General features: G+C 34.0%; 1 protein-coding gene across 1 annotated transcript in view; it reads right to left on the reverse strand.

The window, feature by feature from the left end:
- Nucleotides 1-1,793: 1,793 nt before the first annotated feature.
- Nucleotides 1,794-9,795, reverse strand: part of LOC125274659 (prolyl endopeptidase-like) — a 21,478-nt gene continuing 13,476 nt past the window's right edge. Inside the window, exons 8-15 of the mRNA XM_048201043.1 lie at nucleotides 9,535-9,726; nucleotides 8,524-8,721; nucleotides 8,283-8,386; nucleotides 7,828-7,964; nucleotides 7,636-7,730; nucleotides 6,420-6,551; nucleotides 3,870-4,026; nucleotides 1,794-2,502 (exon numbers count right to left, since the gene is read on the reverse strand). Coding sequence (XP_048057000.1) covers nucleotides 2,208-2,502; nucleotides 3,870-4,026; nucleotides 6,420-6,551; nucleotides 7,636-7,730; nucleotides 7,828-7,964; nucleotides 8,283-8,386; nucleotides 8,524-8,721; nucleotides 9,535-9,726 — 1,310 coding nt within the window. The 3' untranslated portion in view covers nucleotides 1,794-2,207. The remainder of the gene's footprint in view (nucleotides 2,503-3,869; nucleotides 4,027-6,419; nucleotides 6,552-7,635; nucleotides 7,731-7,827; nucleotides 7,965-8,282; nucleotides 8,387-8,523; nucleotides 8,722-9,534; nucleotides 9,727-9,795) is intronic.

Below are 9,795 nucleotides of genomic sequence, written 5' to 3' on the forward strand. Positions count from 1 at the left end.
ATATATATATATATATATATATATATATATATATATATATATATAATTTATATTTTTAAATATAATAAATATAATGTATGTATAATATAATGTATGTATATTTATATATAAAAATATATAAATATACATACAAAATAGAATTTTTAGAATAACATTTTCTTGCTGTATGTAACAAAAAAAGAAGAGCAAAAAATTCTACTATTTTTTTTTTTTTTAATTCTACATATTTTTTGCTCAAAAATAGTCTTATTTTGGTATTTTCCTATAGCTGCTCTACTTTATGTGGTAATAACATAAAAAAAAATCAATGCTGGTTGGCTGGTCTTAAACTGGTCTCCCAGTCAGTCCAGCTAAAGAAGAACTGGTCAAAACCTCTGTAAAACCATCCTACTGAGACCAGTCAGCCAGTTTAAACTGGGTTTAGTTTGGGTTTGCAATAAAACTAAAGTAACCCAAGTTTAACCCTGGTTTTTTAAAATATTAAAAAAACTTTTTATTTTAAAATTTAAAATATTCTTATTTTAGTATTGTTCCTAAATTATTTTTATTATTAAAAACAATAACAAGAAATGTTGTATGTTGTGTGTGTATATATATATATATATATATATATATATATATATATATATATATATATATATATATATATACATGTGTGTGTGTATACACACACACAACACACACACACACTCACAAAATAAAATTTTTTAAATATAATTTTTTGCTGGGCAAAAAAATCCTGATGATTTTTACAATTTTCTACACATTTGCATATGCTCCAAAAATAATCTTATTTTAGTATTTTTCCTAAATGATAAATATTACTTTTAATAACAAAAATAATAATAATAAATGCTAATAATAATAAATAATAATACAGCATTTATTATTATTATTTTTGTTATTAAAAGTAATAAATATTACTTTATATATATATATATATATATATATATATATATATATATATATATATATATATATATATATATATATATATATTTATATTTTTAAATATAATAAATATAATGTATGTATAATATAATGTATGTATATTTATATATAAAAATATATAAATATACATACAAAATAGAATTTTTAGAATAACATTTTCTTGCTGTATGTAACAAAAAAAGAAGAGCAAAAAATTCTACTATTTTTTTTTTTTTTAATTCTACATATTTTTTGCTCAAAAATAGTCTTATTTTGGTATTTTCCTATAGCTGCTCTACTTTATGTGGTAATAACATAAAAAAAATCAATGCTGGTTGGCTGGTCTTAAACTGGTCTCCCAGTCAGTCCAAGCTAAAGAAGAACTGGTCAAAACCTCTGTAAAACCATCCTACTGAGACCAGTCAGCCAGTTTAAACTGGGTTTAGTTTGGGTTTGCAATAAAACTAAAGTAACCCAAGTTTAACCCTGGTTTTGCTTTGTGTATTTCTAGTAAACCATAGTAACAACATATTAAACCATGGTTTTACCACAGTAACCATAGTTTCAGTGTGATATTGGTAGTACTTAAGTCTGTTGACCATAATTTTACTACAGTAAGTACAGTTTTAATTATGGTATTTGTATTAAAACCATAGTCATAGTAAAGGAAAATCATAATAATAACTGGTTAATTAATAATAAATATAATTAATATGAATAGTGTATAGTTAATTATGTGAAACAGTTTCACTATAGTAATTGTTTAAATGATGGTTCATTTTGATGAGGGGTTCTGCAGTCCTTTACTGCCCTTTAGTGTTTGTTTGAGGTATTGCAAACATTGGAAGGCTGTAATTCAAGAATGGATTGATCAAAAAAGAAATTGTTTATTGTTACAAAAACAATGCTGAAACAAAAGTAAAAAATCAATTCAGTCTCTTCTATGATTTATATCGTCAATCATTACTCACTACACAGAGAAGCTTCTTTAAAGGAGCTTAAAGGGTTTCATCAGGTTCCTTTTATGGATTTAGTTTTAATGAATGAATTAGTTCTTTTCTAAATGAATTAAACAGCTCATAAACATTCTTTATCACTAGAAATAACCCGTTAAACATGAAAGCGTTATGCAATAATTTTGCTGTAAAGAGTTCTTTAAATTGAGTCAAGAACCCTTCTGTTCTGTATAGAACCTCCTCTCAGTCTCTCTCTCTCTGCATAAAGATGATATCTTTAGAGATCACTAGATAATTTGTGCCTGATCTTCTGCAGCTCTCTCATTCTCTCCAGCTGAGGCCCAGTGTCTGAGCTATAAAAGAGAAGATGTGTGTGTCCTCCAGGATGGCTTTAGCGGTGGGTTTCCCGGCTCCGTGTCCGCTCCGTGTGTCCACTCTGACCATCAGCGGCTGCTTCTGTCCGGGGTTGCGGCCCACGCCGTGCTGGAGAGTGGCCACGTACTTCAGAGTGTGCAGGGGAACCACGCGGTCGTCGTGATCGGCCGTCAGCAGCAGCATAGCGGGGTACGGCGGCCCGTCTCGAGGAGCCTGCGGAAGGTTATGGAGAGGAGAGTACCTGTGGAGGAGAAGTTTTGTGTTTGTTTTTTTGTTTTTGGACATACTGTTGCATTACACTGTCCTAACCTGACGCAGCGTGATCAGATTCCAGCGACGAGCAGTTTCTGTCAAAATCAATCTAAAATCACAGCCAATCAGAAGAGCGTGTGGGCGGAGTCTCTCTGCAAGCGCACTGCACTCGCAACCAAATCAATCTAAAATCAGCCAATCAGAAGAGCGTGTGGGCGGAGTCTCTCTGCAAGCGCACTGCACTCGCAACCAAATCAATCTAAAATCAGCCAATCAGAAGAGCGTGTGGGCGGAGTCTCTCTGCAAGCGCACTGCACTCGCAACCAAATCAATCTAAAATCACAGCCAATCAGAAGAGCGTGTGGGCGGAGTCTCTCTGCAAGCGCACTGCACTCGCAACCAAATCAATCTAAAATCACAGCCAATCAGAAGAGCGTGTGGGCGGAGTCTCTCTAAAGGTGCACTGCACTTGCAAACAAATCAATCTAAAATTACAGCCAATCAGAAGAGAGTGTGGGCGGAGTCTCTCTAAAGGTGCACTGCACTTGCAAACAAATCAATCTAAAATTACAGCCAATCAGAAGAGAGTGTGGGCGGAGTCTCTCTAAAGGTGCACTGCACTCGCAACCAAATCAATCTAAAATCACAGCCAATCAGAAGACCGTGTGGGCGGAGTCTCTCTAAAGGTGCACTGCACTCGCAACCAAATCAATCTAAAATTACAGCCAATCAGAAGAGAGTGTGGGCGGAGTCTCTCTAAAGGTGCACTGCACTCGCAACCAAATCAATCTAAAATTACAGCCAATCAGAAGACCGTGTGGGCGGAGTCTCTCTAAAGGTGCACTGCACTCGCAACCAAATCAATCTAAAATCAGCCAATCAGAAGAGAGTGTGGGCGGAGTCTCTCTGCACTCGCAACCAAATCAATCACAAATCACAGCCAATCAGAAGAGCATGTGGGCGGAGTCTCTTTGCAAGTGCACTGCACTCGCAACCAAATCAATCACAAATCACAGCCAATCAGAAGAGCGTGTGGGCGGAGTCTCTCTGCAAGTGCACTGCACTTTCAGTACCACTATAAATGATATTCAAACTGGCATTAGATGCTTTTAACATTAAATAAATCACATAATCATCTAAGATTATCATTGTCATACTTTCTTTGTTGTTGTTCCAGCTGTGACATGACAGAAACAGAAATCGTTTAGAATCGTCATGTATCGCTGTTAGGACAAAAACTCTCTGATTAACATGTAAAAGTTGTTTAATGTTGTGGCGTCGCGTCTGGTCAGGTCAGGGTGTTCCTCTTACAAACACATGTTGGTTATTTGGTTCTAGGTTGTTCAGAAGTCCTACTTGATGAGCCATTTAAACTGTTCAGGATCGTCCGCACAGCCGTAGTCGGTGGTCCAGGCGTGGCCGATGGTGAATTTGTGGAACTTGAGCATGTCCATGACCCCGACCTCAGCCACCGCACAGCCGAAGAGCTCGGGCCGCTGGTTCACACACGCCGCTGAAACACAAACACAGAAGAGACGCACAGATCACTCTTCTCCTACTGAACCAATGGCCAAACACAGTCCGCATTTACCAGACACACTGACTCACACACCTGTGCCCAAATGAGTGGCTCAGAAATGTTTGAATTACTCAGATAAAACGGCTCGATTTGACACACCTCACATTTTTAAAGGCCATGAATCTACACTGTGACTAAACGTATGGATCGGCACACACACACTAACCTAGCTAACACACTCAGAGGAAAGAAGCTTTTTCAAATGCTTAGTAATTTATTCACCGCCACTGTTTTCAAACCGGTGCACCGCCTACACACACTCATCTTGTTCTGATTATCTCCTCACACACACCCACACACACTCACACACATACACACACACACACACACACTAGTAACCCACAGCCAGGTGCAGATGGAAGATGCAGATTTTTGATTTTATTTTTGACTCTGAATTTTGGGGGAAATTTGCCATTTTTTTCCGGAATGAAGTTAAATTTGTCAAGTTAAATTTCCGAAATGAAGTTACATTTTTTTGTTATACTGAGTTGAATACAACTGTTACTTGTGAAAACCCCGAATGGCCAGATGAAAATTTATTTTATAATTTTTTAAAGTGCATCTCTGATTTGTTACATAATTTTTCTACTGTGTAACAAGTAGAATAACTTTTTTTAAATACAGATTTTCATATTTTTTGTGCATACTTGAGGTAAAAAAAGAAAAAGAAAAAAAAAAACTTTAATCTAAATTAAAAATATTCTTATTTTAGTATTGTTCCTAAATGAATTATTATTAAAAACAATAACAAGAAATGTTGTATATATATATATATATATATATATATATATATATATATATATATATATACATGTGTGTGTATATACACACACACACTCACAAAATAGAATTTTTAAAATATAATTTTTTGCTGGGCAAAAAAATCCTGATGATTTTTACAATTTTCTACATATTTGCATGTGCTCCAAAAATAATCTTATTTTAGTATTTTCCTAAATGACTAATATTACTTTTAATAAAAAAAATAATAATAAATGCTGTGTGTGTGTATATATATATATATATATATATATATATATATATATATATATATATATATATATATATATATATATATATATATATATATATATATATATATATATATATATATATATATATATATATATATATGCATATATTATATATAGTTTATATTTTTTATTTATATATAAAATATATAAATATACATACAAAATAGAATTCTTGCTGTATGTAACAAAAAAAGAAGAGCAAAAAATTCTACAATTTTTTTTTTTTTTAATTCTACATATTTTTTGCTCAAAAATAGTCTTATTTTGGTATTTTTCCTAAATGATTTATTATATATATATATATATATATATATATATATATATATATATATATATATATATATATATATATAATGTGTATATATATAATATACATGCATAATACAAAAAAAGGGGCAAAAAAATGGTGATGATTTTTAAATTTTCTACATATTTGCATATGCTCCAAAAATAGTCTTATTTTAGTATTTTTCCTAAACGATTAATATTACTTTTAATAACAAAAATAATAATAAATGTTGTGTGTGTGTGTGTGTGTGTGTGTGTGTGTATATATATATAATTTATATTTTTTTATTTATATAAAAAATATATTAATATACACAAATGTTTTGCTCAAAAATAGTCTTATTTTGGTATTTTTCCTATCCAAAATCCAAATGATTATTTTTACATTTTCTACATATTTTTTCTCCATTGCTTCAAACCAAAAATAAAGTAAAATCTCCTTGTCCTTCAGGGCTTTAGTACTTACTCAAAGAATAATCAAAGAAGCATGTATTAAACAAACACATAATAGACTTTTTTAACCACAAACCCAATTGTGTGAAAATTCTGTAGCACCTTTGAACGGATTCCCTAGTTCGAGCGCTCAATCCCTCACACACTCGTGCTCTAACCGCACAGACTCAGTCGTGTCTCTCCTGTGAATAAGACAGAGATTGAAACTGTATTTGCACCGGCAGCTGCTGGTGCCGCCCATCTAACGACCGCATCTCCTGCTAAACGTGCTGTTTAACGAGTGAAGAGCGAGCACGAGTCTGTGAGAACTGTGAGTGTGAATGCCGATGTCATGTTTGCTCAGCAGATGAGAAGCTGTGAGTAACGGCACAGATTGCACACATCATTAGAGCCGCACAGCTGCACGGCCATAAGTTTCCATTACTCTCATTTAACCATGTGTGAAGTGTGTGTGTGTGTGTGTGTGTGTGTGTGTGCCGAGACCGTGAAGTCGTATTGGTCGTGTTCTTCAGTAGATGACTGTGTCTGTCTGAGCTCTTCCCAGAAACTCACCCACGAGCAGGCCGCCGTTGGACGCTCCGTTGATGGCGATCCGGCTGGCCGTGGTGAATCCCTCCTGGATCAGGTACTCGGCCGCGCTCTGGAAGTCATCGAAACAGTTCTGCTTGTTCCCGAGAGTGCCAGCTGAAATCAAAGTCTTTCTTTAAAGCTTTCTGCAGTTTGAAGCTGCACATGGTGGGGGGAGCGGGGTAAACTGTGCCACTTGTACTGAAGTTGTCATGAGGCCGTATTATGTGATGATAACTTCTACTGTAATTACATTTCCCATATGATCTCTGAGTTGAGGCATGTGTAAGATTCAGATAGAAATATGACAGCTTAACTTGAGAAGCAAAATGACTGAAGATATTAAGTCTTGTTTAATAAAAAATCATGAAAATGAAGTGAGTTTGTGCTTAAAACAAGAACAGTGGAGTCAGAAAATAAACTTCATTCAAAGAACAAACAAGTGTATTTTTCTGATGACTCTGACAGATATTTGTTCTTGTTTTAAACACAAACTCACTCATATTTCTTTTCATTAAACAAGACTTAATATCTTCAGTCATTTTGTTTCTCCAGTAAATGTATCTTGATTTAAGAATATTTAGATATTTGTGCTGGAAAACAAGACAGAAATACTGAAGAAGAACCAGAAAATCAGAAAATGTTCATATTTGAATATAGTTCATTGTTTTTAATTTTTAAAAATATAAAAACAAAATAATTACGGTAAATAAAATCTTGATGTAAGGAAAAAGTTTGTAATTAATTAATTGTTTAATTACTTTTATGATTTTATGATTTATATATTTTTTATTATTTATTAATATTTATTATATTTTTATTTAGTTTGTTTTTATTTACTTTTAATTCATTTCAATTCATTTTTATTTATATATTTACGATTTATTAATATTATATATTTTTATTTACTTTTAATCATTAAATTTATTCTTCTTATTCTATTTAATTATTTATTATTATTTATCATATTTATTTAGTTTCAAAAATTAACTATATTATTTATATATTTGTATTTATTTATTAACTTATATGTTTATTATGATATTATTATTTTATTTTATTAATTTATTAATTATTTTCACTATTTATATAATTTTATTATTTATTCTTTTTATTTTAGTTTTTATTCATTTTAAATGCATCTATTTATGTATGTTTCAAAAGGACACTTATCCGAGCATGAATGAAGTGCGGATGCTACCTTTGTGCCAGGTCTGGCCGTACTCTCCTCCTCCTCGGATGTTCGCTACAGCCAGGATTCCTCCCAGGTGTCTTATAAAAAGCAGGTAAGCAGTACTGCACATACAGACAGAGAAATACTTCACACACACTCTCCCTTTTCCATTCCTCCTGACTTATTTATTCAAACGCACACAGAGAGCTTTATACGAACTTGTAGTGCGGCTGAATCGAGTTCTCAAAGCCTCCGTATCCGTACAGGAAGACTGGATGAGAGCCGTCTTTCTTTATGCCGCGTGCATGAACCAGGAACATTGGGATCTCTGTGCCATCTTTACTGGGGTAAAACACCTGGAATACACACACACACACACACACACACACACACACACACACACACACACACACACACACACTTCAGCTATGTGTGCTGGTTCACTACCGCTCAAAAGTTCAGAATAATTAAGATATTAAGTGTTATTAATGTGTGTTTTTGTTTTTTTAAATGCTGCATTTATTTGATTAAAATTACAGTAAAAACAGTAATATTGTGAAATACCCACTGTTTTAACATCTATAATAATCATAAATGTTTCTTGAGCAGCAAATCATCATATCAGAATGATTTCTGAAGGATCATGTGACACTGAGGACTGAGACAGGACAGACCTGAGTTGTCTGATAGTCACTCGGCTCGACGCCTTTGACCTCCACCTGCCGGAAGACCGTGGGCTCCGGGTCGGCTTTGCTCAGGTCACAGTGGTAGATTATACCTGATCGATTACATATACACCATAAAACACTTTTCCTGCTCTGGAAATCCATGTGAGCTACTTTCTTTCTTCTCCTCACACTTCAGGTTACGCAGTGTGTTTTTTCATACATCTTTTGATTATTTAAGTGCACTTACCAGGTGTCGTGAAGGAGGTGAACTTGTAGAAGAAGTCAGAGTGCTTCTTCTTGCAGCTGAGGCCGACTACAGTGCCCACGTCTAACGGCAGGTCCCGGATCAGTTTCCCTGACTGCAGTTCATACAGCTGTAAGATGTCCTTCACGTCATGCACATAATTCACCAGCAGGTAGCGCTGGTTCACACACTCCACAAAGCCTGCAGACCGGATATAAACACTCAGCCTGCAGCTCGTGTGTGTGTGTGTGTGTGTGTGTGTGTGTGTGTGTGTGTGTGTGTGTGTGTGTGTGTGTGTGTGTTTCATCCTGACTAATGCTAAATACTAAGAAAATATGAGCCAACCATGTTTCCAAAATGTTTAAATTGAAACATTTTACCGGGAAAAATGCAGGAGAGACGGGGCTAGTCGTCACAAGAGCCGAGTCTCAGTATGAGTTAAAGTCCAGTTATATAAATGTGTTTTCATTACACTAAATATAATAGTAACCTAAACATGTAACATCTAAATTAAATAGTTTTATTTAAGTCAAAAATATTATTTAACATCATTGAATCAACCTAAATACATTATTTTATACCAACAAAATGAATGTGTATGGGTAAATGCAGTGGTTTATATGTTGGTTTCAACTGTTGAATGAAGGAAGATTTGAACTGAAAGCTTGTTTTGTGTTTATTAGTTTTAATTGTATACAATTATTATTATAATTTCTGTTGACCAGAATAATGCTACCATTTTACTTTGCTGTTTAATTATTAGTGAATTGTATTTTTCCAGAGTAATAACAGGAAATAGCTCTTTTTGTAATGAAGAATATAAAGTATGTGCCTTAACAGAAAATAAATCTACCTTAATAAATATTCACTGTAAAAATGGGCCGTTCCAAAAAGAAAAGAAAAGCAAAATATTTCCAAATCATCCATGCATCATCATATGAATGATCAATATTTCGACTAACGTTATTCTTATTTTTCTCGATGTTTATGCGGATTCTGCCGGTGTTCTCTTACCCAGGACGTCCTTCTCGTGTTGGGGAATGAGGGTTTTCCAGTGCTTCTGCTCCGGTTCCTGCAGGTCTATGGTAATCAGGCGGTAACGAGGAGCCTCCAGGTTGGTGCGTAAAGTGAAGACAGTGTCGTCGTTGGTGATGTATGTGTACTGCGCTTCAAATGTGTCAACCAACTTCACCCACGGCAGCAAACCTTGAATAACAGCATAATATATATGTCATAATATATTGCGTATTGTGTGGGTGTGGGTGTGTGTATATA

Source organism: Megalobrama amblycephala, linkage group LG9 (genome assembly GCF_018812025.1).
Source record: "Megalobrama amblycephala isolate DHTTF-2021 linkage group LG9, ASM1881202v1, whole genome shotgun sequence".
Taxonomy (NCBI): Eukaryota; Metazoa; Chordata; class Actinopteri; order Cypriniformes; family Xenocyprididae; genus Megalobrama; species Megalobrama amblycephala.